This window comes from Somniosus microcephalus, chromosome 6 (assembly GCF_052327205.1).
Source record: "Somniosus microcephalus isolate GS21.2 chromosome 6, FLI_Smic_1.0, whole genome shotgun sequence".
Lineage (NCBI taxonomy): Eukaryota > Metazoa > Chordata > Chondrichthyes > Squaliformes > Somniosidae > Somniosus > Somniosus microcephalus.
Window position 1 is genome coordinate 5,188,479 of NC_140992.1, and position 21,806 is coordinate 5,210,284.

At 45.0% G+C, this 21,806-nt stretch overlaps 1 protein-coding gene across 1 annotated transcript; it reads left to right on the forward strand.

Annotated features, from left to right (window-relative positions):
• The first annotated feature begins 1,287 nt into the window (after positions 1-1,287).
• LOC147115386 (extracellular calcium-sensing receptor-like) lies at positions 1,288-12,063 on the forward strand. Its single transcript, XM_085989565.1, has 5 exons — positions 1,288-1,553; positions 6,356-7,192; positions 7,409-7,642; positions 10,868-10,991; positions 11,156-12,063. Exons 1-5 carry the CDS (start codon positions 1,296-1,298, stop codon positions 12,061-12,063), a joined length of 2,361 nt encoding a protein of 786 aa, XP_085845691.1. The 5' UTR covers positions 1,288-1,295.
• The last annotated feature ends 9,743 nt before the right edge of the window (positions 12,064-21,806 follow it).

Genomic DNA, 21,806 nt, shown 5'->3' on the forward strand with positions numbered 1-21,806 from the left:
ACTCCAGGTGTGGTCTAACCAGGGTTCTGTATAGCTGCCGGGCTATGGTGGAGTGGAACTATTTGGATAGCTCTTTGAAAGGGCCCGCACAGGCACGATGGGCTGTATAGTCACCTTCTGTGCAAGATCCAGTGATTCTATGTGCAATGCCAGAAAACCGGTCTGGAGATCAGTAGAACAGGTTTAATAGCGCGGCAGCAGCAAGTGAGGCACAGATTCACGGTTAGAAAAGGTAAGGATGGAGCAGACACCAGGAAGCATTTCGTTATACAGTGGATGATCAACAGCTGGGCTACCCCAATGGGTGGTTGGGTCAAGTCAGTGCAGTCATTCCTCAGTCAGCTGAATGGTACAATGAGAAGAAAATATAAATGGATGAGAGCGAGTGGACTGCCACGAACCATCTGGACATATAAACCCAGCAGAGAGCAATATAGTTGAAAAAATAACGACACATTATTGATTTTACAGAACTCGAAATGCTCCTCATCAGTCCAGACGACAACTTATTGCTCGAAAACTCATATAGGTACAGCTCCACGAAATAGATCACAATTAACATTCCAGGCACTTTGCACCCGCCTGCTTCCAACAACACAAACTCCTTTTTGCAGCGATTGTATTTGATATCTTTTCCGAAATTGTAGCTTTTTAGACCTTCTACTAACCGAACGATGATAGACTGTAAGTTGGTGCGGAGGCCAAATGCTATTGTGTATATGAATGATAGGATAAGCCTACCAAAAGCGGCGTGGCGCCTTCATTCTGAAAGGATAGATGCCCAGAGCAGAGTTCTTCGTGCATATTCAGAGCTCCCTTTTGGCAGCACGAGTACCAGTTGTAACAAGGGTATAACTCTCAGTGAACCAGTTCGTGTCGATATTTAGCCTCCACTCCAGCAAATAGTTCAGATCACATTTACCCGCCATGTTCCCATATCTCTTCGGCCCATTTCGTTTCATCCACCTAACTGGAAATGGATGTCAGAGCCTCACACCTCCCTGTGTGACGAAGTTTTTTCTCTCTTCTGTGCTAAATTTCTTATTTTTAATCTATGGTCTTCATTCTGGACCCCTCAGCTGCTGGAAACATTTTGCTTCTATCTACCCTATTCCATTTTCCTCTAATTTTAAATGCGTCTTTTATATTGCGCTGTAATCTGCATTATTCTAATGAAAAAAGACCAATTGTCAAGTTATTCTTATTTTTGCAATGATTGATCATACAGAAGGAATGAAAGTTTCCCCCTTTTTTGTGACAGGTTCAGCCAAAGTGGTCTGCGTTGGGCTCTAACCATGGCGTTTGCAATAGAAGAAATAAACAGGAACTCAGAGTTGCTTCCGAACACATCTCTGGGTTATAAGATTTTCGACAGTTGTGACACACCTTCCGAAGGGCTGAAAGGAGCCTTCAAGTTACTGAAGGAGAAAGAGGGAATCGCTTCCAATTACACGTGTGCTGGAGTTCCACCAGTGCCCCTGCTTGTGGGAGATGGAGGATCATCGCAATCTATCGCAGTGTCGAGAGTGGTGGCCCCTTTCGGCATTGGTATGGTAAGATGTGTCAACTGATTTGCGAGAAACGCTTACATAGATGATGTACAAGTATGTGCTGTGGTAAACCACTGTTTGTATTCCTGTTTGTCCTGTTTGTATTCCACTGTGTACATGCCTGGACATGCCTCGGCTGACTCCTCCCACAGGTCCTAGTATAAAGGTGACTGCTCCCCAGCCCTTAGTATCATGGACCGGTCGACCACGCGAGGCAGACCTCCATTCTGTTGTTAATAAAAGCCTTTGGTTACTCTTCTAACTCTCAGTCTTTTATGAGTAATTGATAGCGCATCAATTTTATTAACAACATTTTTATAATGGAGAAGATCCTCACACCAGCATGCCTGGACTTAGATCATCGGGAGGCGGACTCATCCACCAAGTTTACTCACTGGCTTAAGTGTTTCAAAAAATTCCTGACCGCCTCCGAAGCAATCAAATCGGACGAGGACAAACTGGATGTCCTGACCTCCAAAGTGAACCACCGAGTGTACTCGGTCATCCAAGACGCGACCTCGTACGCGGACGCTATCAAGCTCCTCAAGGACCAGTACACGCGCCCAGTGAACGAAGTGTACGCCAGGCACCTCCTGGGGAGTCGTAAACAACAACCTGGGGAATCGACCGTGGAATACCTTCAGGCACTGTCTGTGCTTGGCCGGGCCTGTGGTTGTAAGGATGTAAAGGCCGCCGTGTACACAGAGGAACTTATCCGGGACGCTTTTGTAGCGGGCCACAGATCCAATTACACCCGACAGCGACTGTTGGAGCAGAGTAACCTCGACCTCAACAAGGCCTCTGAACTCGCACTATCGTTGGATGCAGCCTACCAGGGCATGGATGCCTACTCCTCTGCACCGTGGACGCCGCGGGGAATGACAGCCTGGGACACGGTAGGACCGTCTCATAGCACCGTGCCACCCCAGCCACACCCCAACAACGGCCCAACTACCGCAGCAGTGTCCCAAGGCCAGACAGCAGAGCCCCAAGGCCAGAAATGCTACTTCTGTGGCCAGGCAAAACACCCCAGAGCACGCTGCCCGGCGAAAAACGCGATCTGCTCGGGCTGCGGGAAGAAGGGACACTACGCTAGCATCTGCAGGGCCAAAGCCACCCTGAACCCCAGCAGCGCCGCATGTGGGCCATGCGGGCCGCCATCTTGGACCTCCCCGGCCATGTGCGAATCACCGGTACAGCAGCCATTTTGGACGCCTCCAGCCACATGGGGATCATGGACGCCGCCATCTTGGACGACAGCCGGGATGCAGCAGGCCCCCGACACCGCCTCATCTGATACCCGCAGCGACACACCGACCCCTACGCTGGCATCCGTTACACTGGACCAAGCGAGACCGCACCAACTGGCCAGTTCCACAATGGACATTAAGGTAAATGGTCACGATACAATCTGCCTTTTTGACTCTGGGAGCACGGAGAGCTTCATCCACCCCGACACGGTGCGGCGTTGCTCTCTCCCAGTCCTGCCTGCGCAACAGCGGATTTCTATGGCCTCCGAATCCCAGTCGGCGGACATCGGCGGCTACTGCGTGGTGACACTCGTAGTAGACAGGACCGTGTATGATCATTTTAAACTTCTGGTCCTGCCTGACCTCTGCGCTGCCGTCCTGCTGGGGTTAGATTTTCAGTGCCACCTTAAAAGTGTTACGATGGCGTACGGTGGACCCCTACCCCCACTCACAGTCCGCAGCCAGCAGCTTCCAAACTGCCCGCCGCGCACCAGGTGCAACCTCTCCACACTCAGAGTCACCCCCCCCCAACTGTTTGCTAACCTCACCCCCGACTGTAAGCCCATCGCCACAAAGAGCAGGCGATACAGTGCCGGGGACAGGGTTTTCATTAAAACCGAAGTGGAGTGGCTCCTGAAAGAAGGGATTATTGAGGGCAGCACCAGCCCCTGGCGAGCCCAGGTTGTGGTCGTTAAGACCGGCGAGAAGCAGCGCCTGGTCATCGACTACAGCCAGACAATAAATCGCTACACCCTGCTGGACGCCTACCCACTCCCCCGTATAGCTGATATGGTCAACCAGATCGCGCAGTACCGCGTCTTCTCGACCATTGACCTGAAATCAGCGTACCACCAGCTCCCCATCCACCCTGAGGACCGCCAGTACACTGCCTTTGAGGCAAACGGCCGCCTCTATCACTTCCTTAGGGGTCCCTTTGGCGTCACCAACGGGGTCTCCGTCTTCCAAACGGAGATGGACCGGATGGTAGATCAAAATGCGTTGCAGGCCACTTTCCCATATCTGGACAATGTGACCATCTGCGGCCGTGACTTGCAGGACCATGACGCAAACCTCGAAAAATTCCTCCGCACCGCCCAACTCCTAAACCTGACATATAACAAGGAGAAGTGCATATTCCGCACAAACCGCCTCGCCATCCTTGGCTGTGTTGTGGAACACGGAGTCATCGGCCCCGACCCCGACCGGATGCGTCCCCTTATGGAACTTCCACTGCCCCACTGCCTCAAGGCCCTGAAGAGGTGCCTAGGGTTTTTCTCCTATTACGCCCAGTGGGTCCCCTACTATGCGGACAAGGCCCGTCCGCTGATCAAGTCCACCTCTTTTCCCTTGACGGCAGAGGCCCGCTTAGCCTTCCACCGTATCAAGGAGGACATTGCCAAAGCCACCATGCACGCAGTGGACGAATCCATCCCCTTCCAGGTGGAAAGCGATGCGTCTGACTTTGCCCTGGCCGCTACCCTCAATCAGACGGGGAGACCCGTGGCCTTCTTTTCACGAACCCTCCAAGGCCCGGAGACCAGACACTCCGCTGTTAAGAAGGAGGCCCAGGCGATTGTGGAGGCTGTGCGTCATTGGAGGCACTACCTGGCCGGAAAACGATTTACCCTGCTCACTGACCAGCGTTCAGTTGCTTTTATGTTTAACAACAAGCAGAGGGGCAAAATCAAAAATGACAAGATCTTGAGGTGGAGAATCGAACTTTCCACCTACAACTACGAGATCTTGTACCGGCCCGGGAAGCTAAATGAACCCCCGGATGCGCTATCGCGTGGCACCTGCGCCAGCGCGCAGATCGATAGACTGCGGGCCCTCCACAATGACCTCTGCCACCCGGGGGTCACCAGGTTCTTCCACTTCATCAAGGCCCGCAACCTGCCTTACTCTATTGAGGAGGTCAGGACCATGACCAGGAACTGCCAAGTCTGCGCTGAGTGCAAACCGCACTTTTATAGACCAGACAGGGCCCACCTGATAAAAGCCACTCGCCCCTTCGAGCGCCTGAGCGTCGATTTTAAAGGGCCTCTCCCCTCCTCCGACCGCAATGTGTACTTCCTCAATATTATTGATGAGTACTCCCATTTCCCGTTCGCCTTCCCCTGCCCGGACATGACCAGTGCCACGGTCATTAAATGTCTGAACAACCTCTTCACCCTGTTCGGCTTCCCCAGCTATATCCATAGCGACCGGGGCTCATCGTTTATGAGCGACGAACTCCGTCAGTACCTGCTAACTAGGGGTATTGCCACAAGCAGGACCACCAGTTACAACCCCCGGGGGAACGGACAGGTGGAAAGAGAAAATGCGACAGTTTGGAAGGCCGTCCTGCTAGCCTTAAAGTCTAGGGGCCTTCCAACCTCCCGCTGGCAGGATGTGCTCCCCGATGCGCTCCACTCTATTCGGTCACTGCTCTGCACTGCCACTAACGCCACCCCTCATGAGAAAATGTTTGTCTTCCCAAGGAAGTCCACATCGGGGACATCGCTACTGCCATGGCTGACGTCCCCAGGGCCGGTCCTACTGAGAAGACACGTGAGGACCCATAAAACGGACCCCCTGGTCGAGAGGGTCGACCTCCTCCACGCCAACCCCCAGTATGCTTACATCGCATACCCGGACGGGCGGGAGGACACAGTCTCCATAAGAGACCTTGCACCCTCGGGGGCCGCAGTAACCCACTACCCACTACCACCCCCCCCCACGATCCGATATCCAGCCCCAGCAGACGGCAGGCCTGGGCCCCGCGACCCGCTCGACATCTACGAGGACGACACGCCTGTGCCACAGCCTACGCTGGACTCGACGCCGGAAACTTCACTACCCCTGCCATCGCCACGCAGATCACAGCGGCAGACAAGACCTCCGGAGAGACTCCAATACACTAACTTTTAATACACTTCACCCCGCCGGACTCAATTTTAAACAAGGGGTGAATGTGGTAAACCACTGTTTGTATTCCTGTTTGTCCTGTTTGTATTCCACTGTGTACATGCCTGGACATGCCTCGGCTGACTCCTCCCACAGGTCCTAGTATAAAGGTGACTGCTCCCCAGCCCTTAGTATCATGGACCGGTCGACCACGCGAGGCAGACCTCCATTCTGTTGTTAATAAAAGCCTTTGGTTACTCTTCTAACTCTCAGTCTTTTATGAGTAATTGATAGTGCATCATGTGCCTACAACTAGTATAAACTGTTTACAGTGGCGAGATGGTCGGTAACCTGAGGACACTGATTTTGGGTAATTGGCAAAAGAACCAGAGGGGAGATGAAGATAAATTTTGATCTCGAGTTGATTGCTCAGAGATGTGCTGCTTGAAAGGTGGTGGGGTGGAAACAGATTCAATCGTAACTTTCTTGAGGAAAGTGGCTCAGTACTTGAAAAGGAAATAAACAACAGGTTTGCGGGGAAAGGGCATGTCAGTGAAATTAATTGGCTAGTTGTTTGAAAGAGCCAGCGCAGTTTCGATGGGCCTCCCATGCTCTATGATTCTATGATTCCATGGTTTTAAATGTCTCTGTGCAATCTTTTCCCAACAGGCGAGCTACTTTGCTTCATGCACATGCCTCAGTGATAAACGTGAGTTCCCAACTTTTTTCAGGACAATTCCCAGTGATACCGTTCAGATGAAAGCTTTAGTCCGGGTCATACAGTGTTTTAAATGGACCTGGATCGGCGCTGTGGCTGAAGACAATGATTATGGCCGATTCGGGATGAGATCTTTAATTGAAGAGATTGCGCAGTTTGATATTTGCATCGCCTACATTGAATTCCTTTCACCTGGTCGTACGAGGGAAAGAATGCGACAGGTTGCAGAGACTATTCAAAAGTCCTCTGCTAAGGTGATCATAATATTCTGTGGAGAGAGTGACACGCTGTCTTTGGTAACAGAACTCAGACTGCAGAACATTACTGACATCCAGCTGTTAGCGAGTGAAGCCTGGGTCACATCATTCCAACTGTGGACTGCGGAAACTCGGGAAATACTATCTGGAACAATCGGGTTTGGAATTAGGAGAGCGGAAATTCCAGGACTGAGAGAGTTTCTGGTCAAACTCCACCCTTCCACAGCGCCAGACAATCCGTTTGTAGAAGAATTCTGGCGGGACGTTTTCGGCTGTAGCGTCAAAATCTCAAATCAGACTCTGGGAGAAAAGTCATCACCGTCTCCAGACAAACCGTGCACAGGTTCAGAGAGCTTGGAGACCATTGAGACCACATACACCGATGTGTCACAGTTAAGAGTTTCCTACAATGTGTACAAAGCGGTATACGCGGCAGCTCACGCCATTCATAATTTACAATCGTGTGAAAATGGGAAAGGCCCATTTCGCAACAAAACATGTGGCCAAAAGTCAAACATTCTACCCTGGCAGGTGAGGAATTGTCGCAAGTTACACAATATCCTAAAAAGCAAACTGATTTGTTTTTTTTATCTGGAAACAGAGGCAAGTGTACACGTAGCAGTACCGGAGTCCGGTTCCAAAATCTCTTTATTGGTAATTCGTTTAATGCTGCCTTGTTCATGTGGCAAACAATGTGAAATATACACAAAACTTGCTGAGGGTATAATTGTTTTGCTTTTTCTATAGCTCTTACACTACCTGAGGGAGGTGCGTTTCACCAACCAGTTTGGAGAGGAAGTAAGTTTTGATATAAATGGAGATCCCATCGCTTCCTATGACCTGATAAACTGGCAGAAGGGCGTTGATGGATCGGTTGATCTTGTTAAAGTTGGTTATTACGATGCAGCTTTGCCTGCGGGAAAAGAACTCGCCTTGGATGAAAGTGAAATAATCTGGCATGGAACAGCGCTAGCAAAGAAAGTAAGCCAATTTCCTATCTACCATACAGGATGACTCCGGACCCTGTCTGAAGCGACGCCGTAAACGCGTTTATTTGAACTATTACTACTGATGATGGTGGGAAAAAATTTGGCAGATGGAGTATAATGTGGGAAAATGTGACGTTCGTAGGAAGAATAAAAAAGCATATTATTATTTAAAAGGAGAGAGACTACAGAATGCTGCGGTACAGAGTGATATTAGGGTACTCATACAAGAAGCAAAAAAAGTTAGCATGCAGGTGCAGCAAGTAATTAGGAAGGCAAATGGAATGCTGGCCCTTATTGCAAGGGGGATGGATAAAAGTAGGGAAGTCTTGCTACAACTTTACAGGGCGCTGGTGAGACCACATATACGCATGCAGCTTTGGTCCCCATATTTAAGGAGGGATATACTTGCATTACAGTTGGAGCAGGTTGGGCCTATACTTATAGGAGTTTAGAAGAATGAGAGGTGATATAATTGAAACATATAAGGTTCTTAGAGGGCTTGGCAGGGTAGATGCAGGGAGGATGTTTGCCCTCGTGGGGGAATCTAGAACTAAGGGGCATAGTTTCAGTGTAAGGAGTTCACAGAATCACAGAATCACAGAAACCCCACAGTGCAGATAGAGGCCATTTCGGCCCATCGAGCCTGCACCGACACATATCCCACCCGATCCCCATAACCCCTACATCAACACATATCCCACCCTATCCCCGTAACCCCACGTATTTAATCCCCCTAACACTAAGGGTCAATTTATCATAGCCAATCAACCTAACCCGCACATCTTTGGACTGTGGGAGGAAACCGGAGCACCCGGAGGAAACCCACGCAAACACGGGGAGAATGTGCAAACTCCACACAGACAGTCACCCGAGGCCGGATTCGAACCCGGGTCCCTGGCGCTGTGAGGCAACAGTGCTAACCACTATGCCACCATTTAAAACGGAGATGAGGAGGAATTTCTCTCTCAGAGGGTTGTGAATCTTTGGAATTCTCTACCCCAGACAGCCGTGGAGGCGGAGTCATTGAATATATTCAAGGTGGAGATAGACAGGTATTTGAGCTACAGGGGAGTCAATGGTTATGGGGAGCGGGCGGGAAAGTTGAGTTGAGGCCAAGATCAGACCAGCCATGACTTTATTGAATGGCAGCGCAGACTCAAGGGACCAAATGGCCTACTCCTGTTCCTATTTCTTATGTTCTTATGTTCTTAGAAGAAATATTTTACATGATTGCTGCGTGCAGCGACCAGAACAATTCTTGTGTTCAATCACTCCTTTCTGGTGTTAGTTTTGAATATATGATATTTAGAACTTTACAAATTGCGGAGGTATTTAATTTGTAGAAGTGGAGGATATGGCATTCACTTGACGGAAGCGGGCTAAATTCAAAACTAACCTGGGGAAACAATATATCCATGAGTGACTGGTGAATCTATGGAATAGGTTCCCTTGGGATATGGTGGGTGCAGTTAGTATTGATTCAAATGCAAATTACATAGTTTTCTTTTAGTTAGTAGAATTTTGGGATACAGTATAAGAGTAATTTTGCAACATGACATGTGATAAGTGTAGCATTGTGGGACGAACAGTCGACTTTGAACCTATGGTTCTCAAAATCTCTCCACCAATGGGGTTTTCCTTAAGTCATGCTCGGCTCTGTTTCAGACTAATTGATAGCGATCGATTGCTATGATTAGTCAGCAACTCCATTATACTTGTATGATGGGACTACCAGGATGGTGGAAGGCTAACTAGATGGACCTTGTTCTTTTTTCATCTAGCAATTCCTATGTACCAGTTCTATGTTCAAACTAGCTGTCTTTGTTTTAAGGTCTGTTCTATACTGATTTGACCATTTAATATTTTGGTTATCGTCAGGTTTTCTATCTTTTGATAGTCATTCAAATAAAGATTATTACCCTATGTGTAAACCTGACACTTAATTTCACGTCAAAAAGACTGTACGGCAGTCGAGTAACCCAGGGGCGATGAGTTCAAATCATTCTTCGAGGCAATTTGTGAAGCAGAATTCAATCTGTGGCCTGGTACCAGAATACATGTTGCTGAATTGAAAAAACCAAACTGGATTATTCATACCTTTCAGCGAGTGGAATCTCCTTACCTACACTGTTGAGATCTACACATGACCCCAGTCCCACGCTGCCGGGTTGACTTTTAATGTTCTCAAGGTACTTAATGATGAACAAACAATAATGCCTTGTCAGTTCATCCACATCCTAAGAACAAATACAAAAATCCTTTCTAGAAAGCTATGACAAATCAAAGTTCAAAGAGAAAACTGTTTTAACAAGTGTAATAATTACAAATAGCTATCCAATATCCAATATATATCCCTCTATCATTTGTTATGTTCTTCGAAAAAAGGAGGTATAACAATAATAAATGGTATGGATAAGGATAAGGTAAACCCCAATCATTATTTCAAAGTGCACCAGGAACGTAGGGTCAGAGGAGATTAATGGAATTTGCTGAACTGCAAACGTGAAGCAGGAAGTTATATTTTGCCAAAGAATGAGGAATATTCGGTTTAATTGACAACGCGAAATAGGAGAGAGGGAATCATAGGAATCATTCAAAATATAACTCGATTCCAAGATGGGAGCGTTAATGAGTTTGTGATTGAGCTTCAATGGTCTTTCCTTATAATTCGCTTTCCGATGTTCTGGTAACTAACATTAAGTTGATGAACATTGAGAACTGAGCCGAAGAAATCGATTAATCAGCTGGTTTGCAAAATGTAAGGTGAGAATTCAACAACACTTCGATACTGTACATGCCACTTTCTTTTTCCTGTTGATTTTCTGGAATAACTTACAATGAACGACGTTAGCCCTTGACCTACTGTGTGCCTCTGTTGTCTGTCTCATTGGAAGGGTTTCACACAAATCCTCTTTTCCTGTTAAGTATAGGGAGCGTGTACCACAAATCATCCCTGCTAAACTTTCATTGATCGCTACGAAGGAAGCATTTTTAAATATGGGTTCGTAGTTAGCAGTATGCTGTTGATGTTGAGAATATCAGGGTTCAATTAGTTTGTGTCTTAGTTACCGTCAGCAAAGCTAGTTATATTGAATTCCAATTGATTTACACAGGGTGAAAGAAGGGCCGAAATTGGTCAATGGAGCAAAGGGTCATTTATCCACGAGCTACGATTCCACAAAATGTTAAAGTTTAAGAAACCTTTCTGTCTCCACAGGTGCCAGTCTCAACCTGTAGTGATATCTGCCTTCCAGGTACAAGAAGAGCGGTTCGTATCGGCCAGCCTATTTGCTGCTTTGATTGTTTACCCTGTGCTGATGGGGAGATCAGTAACCAAACAGGTGGGCAAGAATCAGCCATTCCGCTAATATTCCAGCAGTAAGGGGGGCAAGATATAACAGCAAGTCACATTTTTAACTTACCACGAAAGCAGGTTTGTTCAAGTTGAATTTTTAAAAAAAAAATCAGCATTTGAACTGTTATTTCTCCCTTTGTTTCTCTATAGACTCTATAGAATGTATCAAATGCCCTACAGACTACTGGTCCAATGACCGAAGAGATCAATGCATTCCAAAAGAAATTGAGTTCCTCTCCTTTAAAGACAGCATGGGAATAACCCTCACGGCGATTTCACTATTTGGAGCTTGTATCACAGGAGCTGTTGCAGCTGTTTTCTTATATTTCATAAACACTCCCATTGTAAGGGCCAACAATTCGGAACTAAGTTTCCTTCTACTATTCTCATTAATACTGTGCTTTCTGTGCTCCATTGTATTCATTGGACAGCCATCACCATGGTCATGTATGGTCCGTCACACCGTGTTTGGCGTTAGCTTTGTTCTGTGCATTTCCTGTATTCTTAGTAAAACTCTGGTAGTCCTGATGGCATTTAAAGCAACCTTGCCGGCCAGTAATGTGATGAAATGGTTTGGACCCACACAACAAAGATCAATTGTCTTTCTCTGTACATTGATTCAAATTATAATATGTGTGATCTGGTTGGTGACATCACCCCCACTCCCAGCTAAAAACACCAAGTATCAAAGCGCAAAGATTATCCTTGAGTGTGATGTGGGTTCCGTAGTTGCTTTCTCCTGTGTGTTAGGTTACATCGGGCTCTTAGCTTGTATGTGTTTAATTTTAGCTTTCTTGGCCCGAACGTTACCGGACAAGTTCAATGAAGCTAAATTTATAACCTTCAGTATGCTCATCTTTTTTGCTGTTTGGGTAACTTTTATCCCCGCTTATGTGAGCACTCCCGGAAAGTACACGGTCGCTGTGGAAATATTTGCCATTTTAGCATCGAGCTTTGGTCTACTGAGCTGTATCTTTGCTCCAAAATGTTACATTATCTTGTTAAAACCAGAAGAGAACACCAGAAAACACCTGATGGGTAAAAATGTGCAAACATAACACGTTAGAGTTAACACGTATCTCAGAAACCTCAAGCGACCTTACGAGAAATGTCTAGATATGTATTTTCGCAGTTTTACCCTTCACAGAAACAGCGTTGTCTGTTAATTTCTGTAGCAATCTGTTCGGATAAAACTGTTTAAAAGTACTTTAAATACATACTCAGCAACCTTTTATGTGGCACCTTATCGAATGCCTTTTGGAAATCCAAATATACTACATCCACTGTTTCCCCTTTATCTACCCTGGTAGTTACATCCTCAAAAACATCTAATAAATTTGTTAAACATGAATTCCCTTTCATAAAACCATTTGGCTCATTGCCTTGTTACCACTTCCTTAATAATGAATTCCAGAATTTTACCGACGAATGATGTCAGGCTCACTGTCCTGTTGTTCCCTATTTTTTCTCTCCCTCTTTTCTTGAATAGCGGGATTACATTTGTTACCTTCCAATCTGCTGGGATCGTTCTAGAATCTAGGGAATTTTGGAAGATCACAACTAATGCATCCACTATCTCTGCAGCCACCTCTTTTAGAACCCTAGGATACAGGCCGTCAGATCCAGGGGATTTGTTGGCTTTTAGTCTCATTAGTTTCTCAAGTACTTTTTCTCTGCTGATATTAATTGCTTTAAGTTCCTCACTCTTATTTGCCCCTTGGTTCCCCACTATTTTTGGTAATCTTTGTGTGTCTTCTATTGTGAAGACAGATACAAAATATTTGTTTAGAGTCTCTGCCATTTCCTTATTCCTCATTATAATTTCACCTGTCTCAGCCTCTATGAAACAAATGGTTACATTTGATTCTCACTTCCTTTTTACATACATACCTGTAGTAGCTCTTACAAACGGTTTTATATTTCTTGCTAGTTTACTCTCATATTCTATTTTCTCAATTTCTATCAATGTTTTGGTCATCCATTGCTGGTTTCTGAAGCTCTCCCAATCCTCAGGTTTACTACTATTCTTTGCTACATTATAAGCCTCTACTTTTAATCTAATGCTATGCTTAGGTTCTTTAGTTCCCGTGGAGTTTTTATTTATTTTAAATCGGATTACATCAGATATACCGCACAGAAACAGGCCATTCGGCCCAACCAGTCCAAGCCGTTGTTTCTGCTCCACTCGAGCCTCCTCCCGTCAATCCTCATCTAACTCTATCAGCGTAACCCTCTATTCGCTTCTCTCTCATTTGCTTATCTAACCACCCCTTTAGTGCATCTAAACAATTCTCTTCAACCACTCCCTGTGGTAGCGAGTCCCACATTCTCACTATTTCTTCTGAATTCCCTATTTGATTTCTTGGTGACTATCTTATATTGATGGCTTCTAGTTTTGCTCTTCCCCACAAGTGGAAACACTCTCTCTGTATCTAATCTATCAAAACCTTTCATAATTTTAAAAACCTCTATTAGACCACCCCTCAGCCTTCTCTTTTCAAGAGAAAAGAGATCCAATCTGCTCATTCTTTCCAAAGATTCCTAGTATCATCCTTGTAAATCTTCTCTGCACCTTCTCCAGTGCCTCTATATCTTTCCTAGTTCTCAATGGAATCTATATTCATTGAGAATTTTGGAATATTTCTTTTGTCACTGCTTATCTACCATCATACATTTTCAACTAATTTCCCAATCTACCTTTGGGAACTTGCCCCTCATTCCTATGTAATTGGCTTCATTTAAGTTTAAGACTCTCGTTTCTGACTGAAGTATTTCACTCTCAAACTTTAAGTGAAATTTTACCATATTGGCCTCCGATCTGGAAAAAATCTACGGGCTTACCTGAGGGTTCCCCAGGTGCATATACTTCCACTCCTGGGCCTCTCCAACTCGAAATGCGCAGGGCACACGTATCCCAGAGGCCCATGCAATTCGCAAGTGTCCCTGGGATCACGTCGGCCATGGGGAGCCAATAGGAGAAGAGAATCTCCCTTCATACACTTGAGAGATAGACCTTTCAAATATATGAATGGAGATCACCCCAAAAACATGGTAAAACAGTAAATACATTTTTTTTAAAAGCACATTTTTAAAATGAGTTGAAATTGCAATAAATTAAATATTTCAAACAAAGAATTAATTTTTTGAAAAAAGTAATTAAACTTCTTTACGGGGCTAAAAATAAACTTACCTTTTTAAAAAGTATTTTAAAATTATAAATGAGTGAAAAATTTAGTTTTCACTTTTTTCAACTCTTATGCTGGTAAAAGCAGGCCTTACGCCTGCTTTTTAAGATTTCTAAGGGTTTTCTGTGGGCGGAGGTTCTCCAGAAAGCGGAACTATCCGCCCGCAGAACATTCTTGACAGATCGGAAATACTGGTTTTCAGCGCATGTGCTTTGCATACCTGAAACCGGCATTTCCGATGTCCCTACGGGTGTGTACACAGCACTTACACACCCGTTGGCATCGGAAAATATGGGCCATTATGATCACTCTTCCCCAGAGGATCATTACTATGATTTTACTAATTAACCCTTGCTCATTACACAACACAATATATAAAATGACCTGTTCCTTGGTTGGTTCTATGACATATTGATCTAGGAAACTGTCCCGAATGCACTCCATGAACTCGTACAACTCCCGTACAACATCTCCATCTTTGAATTGCTGCGCTTCCCCATCATCAGTTAGAGTGTTGATCATTGCTTCTCTTACTCCCCTCATTGCTTCGTTTTGGTTCTTCCAGTTAAAGGAGTTTCCCTGGTATATCAATGCCATTGCTGACTAGAAACAGAAGCTTCCCGATGCCCTGTGATGCATTTTCACTGTTTGTATTATTACTCAGAAATTATTTGAAAGGAACTATTGAAAACACAGTGATATCAGAGTGTCTGCACATGATGTATTAAAATAAATCAAATAAATCTGAAGATTCATTCTTTCTCTTGATTTCTGGAGCTGCATCAATGATCAGAAAGCAAACCAGAATGTGGATAATTCGCTTGAGTGGGAATTAGGCCAACAAAATAAATGCCAGCAATTTGCTGTATATTCTCTGCCTGACATTCCCTTTGACCTTTAATTACTTTCCATAATTCCAATGTGGCAGCTGCGCTCAGTTTTTCCTTTGGAAACAATTTCAGCCTTTTCCCGTGGATGGCGCTCTACCTTGTCAAAATGAATTCAATGCTTGGATTACACGCCAGAAATAAACAACGTTAATTTTCTGTTCCTAAATATTCCCATTTGTTGCCCTGATCTTTTAAAAATCTTCTGCAGCTTAGTGAGCAGGGATACAATATTCACTGCTAACACATACTGGTTGTGTTAATGATTAAAGTTCCTAATGTAATAAACGCTCATCCTTCCTTATATCAGTTTAATCTTTTCGGCCCTTCCGATTAACCTGTCAAAACGTGAAGTTTAAAGGAGCAATGCTTGAAATTAAATAAGTTAGAATACTTTCAAGAAATCTGATCAAACCAAACATTTTTTACATTATCACAACAACAACAAATTTAATTTTATAGCGTCTTTAATGGAGGAAAACGTTCCAAAGCGCGTCATAAAAACGTAAATAGGCAATAATTCGGATACCCAACCAAGACCTAGGAAATGCAACATGAAGTTAACTTTATCGATCAGAACTCCCCACCCAGGCTTCTTCAGGTATGAGAATATTAGCTGCAAAGAATTTTATTATTGATAATTTTATATCACGCAGTTTGAATACACGACGGTATCAGCCTCAGGACTAACCTTATAGGGTTGTAAACTGTACAAAAAATGAAATGAGAAAATAAAATAATCTGAATAAAATAGTAAAGCAAGGGCAAGAGTGGTGCGTACAACAAGTGTTATAATGGTAGTGGATGATCCATTGAGGTTTATAGAGGGTTTAGTTTGCGCAAGGATAAAACAAAAACGGTCGTGATCTGTTTCCTTAGTGCAAGAGGGGATGTCGTGTGGACTACTGGAGGCTTCGGAAACGGTTGTCTATGAGGGGGTACCATAGTTTTTCTGGGATTTCCGTGGCTTTTCCGCCAAAGTTACAGAGAACGAGCAGGAGAATCCCAATGTCAGTATCAGTCACTAACTCTGGTCGTGTGTTCCAAAGCCACACATACCCCCTCGTCCCCGACCCACGTTTCGCATGCATGGCTCCACGACCTTCACAGTCGAACCTGGTGCTAATCACAGGTGTCCTGCCCTCCAATAAAAATAGATATACTTACCCTACAATTGGGTCTTCTTCTCATCTCCGGCCCTGCCCCATAACAGATGCTCCCCACACACCTTACACTCAGCATAGACTCTGTGTCCCCTCTACTGCAACAGGGTTTATGTCCCATTCCTGGTCAAAAGGCCCCTCCCAACACCTTCGCGAAGTGGTCTTTTTCATGGAGCGGATATAGAGTGTGAAATTCAGCTCAGGGTTGAACGGATTGTCAAGGTTGTGAGCAGTCTGATTCTGCCTGAATGGGTGCCCAGAGAGAGGAATGCAATCAAAGGAAAAGAAAGGAGTTTGTGGTGGGAGAAGGCAGTGGATTTGATTTTTCTACACTTGCGTTAGAGGAAGCTAAGACTGCTCTAAGTGCTGGATGATTCAGTCTGACAGCACAGAATAAATCGAGGAGGCAAAAGAGGTAGTGGAGAGGTAGAGCTGGGTGTCACGAGTGTACAGTCCACTTCTGTTCTTTGTGTTTATCAATGGTTTGCTTGTAGGTCTGGAGTGAATTCTGTTAAAACTTGAAGCTGATACCAAAATAAGAAGTATAGTTAATTGCATAGAAGGCCAATGGAAGCCATAAATGATTATTGATAAAATGGGACAATGGGCTAAAACATGGCAGAAGTAATTCCATGTCAGTGGGTGAGGTGATGCATTTTACTAAATGATATAACAGCAGCATTTATAAACTAAATGGAAGTAGGCTCGGTGCTCTGGTAGCACAGTGGGATTTGGCGTACAAGGCATTAATAGGAGCACCTCATGCTGATAAGTATAACATAGCTAGTGGATTTCTAGATTTTATCACAAGAAATTGAATGGCGATGAATGGATATGTGAACAGGGTGGTCAAATGTGATTAGTACTATTTGCTCATGTTACTGACCTGGACTAGTTGGGCTGAATGGTCGTTTCTGTATTGTAACTTCTAAACTTTTCTATGTATATGGGGATGCTGACCTCGTGCTTGCGGATGATGTAATTGAGGAGAAGCATGTATATGAGGAATAGGAGGGGTCCAATAATACATCACTGGGGGACTCTGGAGGTAATTGTTGGGAATGGGGAAGAGAAGCCATTGCTGGAGACGTTTGGGCTACGATTGTATAGGCACGAGTGGAAGAGCAGTTCCATGCATCTGGACAATAGAGTCATAGAGTCATAACGGCACAGGAGGAGGCCATTCGGCCCATCGAGTCCGTGCCGGCTCTCTGTAGAGCAATCCAGTCAGTCCCATTCCCCCGCTCTATCCCCGTAGCCCTGCAAGTTTATTTCCCTTAATTGCCTATCCAGTCTCCCGTTGAAAAAGTTGAGAGTCTCCGCTTCCACCACTTCCGTCGGTAGCAAATACCAGGTCCTCACCACTCGCTATGGAAAAACATTTTTCCTCACATCCCCCCTGTATCTCTTGCCCAAAACCTTAAATCTGTGTCCCCTAGTCCTTGTGCCATCAATTAGTGGGAACAGCTTTTCCCCGTCTAGCCTATCCAAACCCGTCATAATCTTGTACACTTCTATCAAATCACCCCTCAACCTCCTTTGCTCTAATGAAAACAAATCCAGCTTCTCCAACCTGTCCTTGTAGCTAAGATCCCACATCCCCGGGATCATTCTGGTAAATCTCCTCTGCACCCTCTCAAGGGCCTTCACATCCTTCCTAAAGTGTGGTGACCAGAACTGGAGGCAATACTCCAGTTGTGGCCTAACCAGCGCTTTATAAAGGTTCAGCTTAACTTCGCTACTTTTGTACTCAATACCTCTATTTATGAAGCCCAATATCCCATATGCTTTGTTAACCACTCTCTCAATATGTCCTGCCACCTTCAGGGACCTATGTACATTAACTCCCAGGTCCCTCTGTCCCTGCACACTCTTTAAAACTGTGCCATTAAATGTATATTGCCTCTCCGTGTTCCTTCTGCCATAAATGCCTCACCTCACACATGCCTGTATTAAATTCCATCTGCAATTTGTCTGCCCATTCTGCTAGTCTTTCTATGTCCCGTTGCAGTCGATTGATATCATCATCACTGTTTGCCACACACCCAAGTTTGGTGTCCTCTGAAAATTTAGAAACTCTACTCTGTATTCCAATGTCCAGGTCAGTTATATATATCAAAGAAGGAGTGGCCCCAGCACTGACCCTTGGGCAACAGCAGTGTCTGCCATCCTCCAGTCTGAAAAACAGCCATTTCCCACAAATTGCTGTTTTCTGTCCTTAAGCCAATTCCTTATCCAAGCTGCCAATGCCCCATCCATTTCATGAGCCTCAATTTTGTTAACCAGCCTTCTATGTGATCCTTTTTCAAACGTCTTCCGAACACCCATGCAGATAATATCCATTACGTTCCCTTCATCAATCTTCTCTGTTACTTGATCAAAAATTTCAATTAGAATAGTCAAAAATGACCCTTTTACAAACCCGTGTTGGCTCTCCTTAATTAGCTTAAACCTTTCCAAATGCCCGTTAATTATTTCCTTGATTATTGTTGCTAAAACTTTACCCACCACTGATGTTAAACCGACCAGCCTGTAGTTACTAGGATTGTCCTTACATCCTTTCTTGAACAATGGTGTCACATTTGCCACTTTGCAATTCTCAGGCACCTCCCCCGCATCTAGGGAAGATTGAATAATTATGGCAAGCCCTTCCGCCAACTCTTCCCCCAATTCCCTTACCAACCTGGGATGCAAGCCATCTGGACCAGGCGACTTGCCCACTCTAAGCATACCCAGCCTTTCTAGTAGATCTTGTCTATCAATTTTCACCCCTTCCATTGCTTCTACCTTTTCCATTTCTACCGATATTTTGTCAGCATCCACCTCGTTATTAAGCACCGATACAAAGTACTCATAAGAACATAAGAAATAGGAAGAGGAGTAGGCCATTCGGCCCTTCGAACCTGCTCTGCTATTCAATGAGATGATGGCTGATCTTCTGCCTCAATTCCATTCACCGGCCCTATCGTCATATCCCTTGATGCCCTTACTAGTCAGAAATCTATCGACTTCTGTTTTGAATACACCCAATGACTGAGCCTCCACAGCCCTCTGGGATAGAGAATTCCAAAGATTCACCACATTCTGTGTGAAGAAATTTCTTCTCATCTCAATCCTGAATGGCTGACCCTTTATCCTGAGTCTGTGGCCCCTGGTTCTAGACTCCCCAGCCAAGAGAAACATCCTCCCAGCACCCACCCTATCAAGCCGTGTAATAATTTTGTATGTTTCAATGAGATCCCCTCTCATTCTTCTGAATTCAAGAGAATACAGGCCTAGTTTACTCAATCTCTTCTCATATGACAGTCCAGCCCTCCCAGGAATCAATCCCGTGAACCTTCGTTGCACTCCCTCTATGGCAAGTATATCCTTCCTTAGGTAAGGAGACCAAAACTGGACATAATACTCCGGGTGTGGTCTCACCAAGGCCCTATATAATTGAAGCAAGACTTCTTTACTCCTGTACTCAAATCCTCTTGTAATGAAGGCTAGCATACCATTTGCCTTCTTAATGGCTTGCTGCACCTGTACATTCACTTTCAGTGACTCATGTACAAGGACACCTAGGTCCCTTTGAGGATCTGCATTCCCCAATCTTACACCATTTGCGAAATACTCTGCCTTTCTGTTTTGTCTTCCAAAGTGCATAACTTCACATTTATCCACATTATATTCCATCTGCCATGTTCCCGCCCACTCACTGAGCCTGTCGAGATCCCCTTGAAGTCTCTTCACATCCTCTTCTCAACTGACACTGCCACCTAACTTTGTATCATCTGCAAATTTGGAGATGTTACAGTTAGTCCCCTCATCCAAATCATTGATATAGATTGTGAATAGCTGGGTCTCAAGCACCGATCCTTGTGGTACCCCACTAGTCACAGCCTGCCATCCTGAAAAAGACCCGTTTATCCCTACTCTTTGTTTTCTGTCTGTTAACCAATTCTCAATCCATGCTAATATATTACCCCTAATTCTATGTGCCCTAATTTTGTTCACCAACCTCTTGTGTGGGACCTTATCGAAGGCCTTCTGAGAATCCAAATACACCACATCTGCCGGTTCCCCTTTGTCTACTCCACTAGTTACATCCTCAAAGAACTTCAATAGATTTGGTAAACAGGATTTCCCTTTCAAGAATCCATGTTGACTCTGCCCAATCTTACTATTAGTTTCTAAGTGCCCAATTATTTCATCCTTTATAATAGATTCCAGCATTTTCCCAACTGCTGATATGAGGCTAACAGGCCTGTAGTTCCCCGTTTTCTCTCTCCCTCCTTTCTTAAATAGCGGGGTTACTTTTGCTATCCTTCAATCTACAGGAGCCACTGCTGCATTTGTATCATTTTGGAAGATGACAACCAATGCGTCCACTATCCCAATGGCCACCTCTTTCAAAACCTTAGGATGTAGGTCACCTGGTCCTAGGGATTTATCGACTTTTAGTCCCATTAATTTTACTAGTACTGTTTTTTTTTACTAATAATAATTTCTTTAAGTTCCTCATTCTCGCCACACCCTTGGATTTCTCGTATTTCTGGGAGGTTTTTTATTTCTTCCTCCGTGAAGACAGAAACAAAGTATTTATTTAATTCCTTAGCCATTTCCTCATTCCCCATTATAAATTCTCCTGTCTCTGACTGTAAAGGACCTACACTTACCTTCGCCAGTCTTTCCCTTTTCACATACCTATAGAAGCTTTTACAATCTGTTTTTATATTTTTCGCTAGTTTGTGCTCATACTCCAGTCGATACTGGACGAGCGGGTGACCTTAGTCTTGGGCGGGAGTGCAAAACTGGCAATAGCGAATTGAGTATTCTAGCCTTGCCCTGCGCCTCTAAGCATACATAGATACATAGATACATAGAAGATAGGAGCAGGAGTAGGCCATTCGGCCCTTCGTGCCTGCTCCGCCATTTAATGAGATCATGGCTGATCCTTTAATTCAGTATCCCGTCCCCGCCTTCTCTCCGTAACCCTTAACCCCTTTTGCCCGTAGAAATATATCTAATTCCCTCTTAAATATATTTAATGAGCTGGCGTACACTGCCCTCTGTGGCAATGAGTTCCACAGGTTCACCACTCTCTGAGTGAAGAAATTCCCCCTCATCTCTGTCCTAAATGGTTTAGCCCTTATCCTTAAATTATGTCCTCTAGTTCTGTTCTCACCCGCCAAGGGAAACATTCCTTCTGCATCCAGTCTGTCTAGACCTGTCAGAATTTTATACACTTCTATGAGGTCCCCTCTCAATCTTCTAAACTCCAGTGTGTACATCCCTAAACTACATAGTCTCTCCTCATAGGTCATTCCCGCCATTCCTGGTATCAGCCTGGTGAATCGCCGCTGCACCCCCTCCATGGCAAGAACATCCTTCCTCAGATGAGGCGACCAAAACTGTACACAGTACTCGAGGTGTGGTCTCACCAGTGCCCTGTACAGCTGCAGCAAGGTATCCCTGTTCCTGTATTCTAACCCTTTTGCTATGAAGGCCAGCATACCGTTTGCCTTCTTGACCGCCTGTTGCACCTGCATGCTCGCCTTCAGTGACTGGTGTACAAGAACAC

Excerpts from the sequence above, each read along its gene's own strand:
- LOC147115386 (XM_085989565.1), top strand. The coding sequence starts at position 1,296 with ATGGCGTTTGCAATAGAAGAAATAAACAGGAACTCAGAGTTGCTTCCG. Across the intron at positions 1,554-6,355 it reads CCCCTTTCGGCATTGGTATG|GCGAGCTACTTTGCTTCATG; the intron begins GTAAGATGTGTC and ends TTTTCCCAACAG. Across the intron at positions 10,992-11,155 it reads GGAGATCAGTAACCAAACAG|ACTCTATAGAATGTATCAAA; the intron begins GTGGGCAAGAAT and ends GTTTCTCTATAG.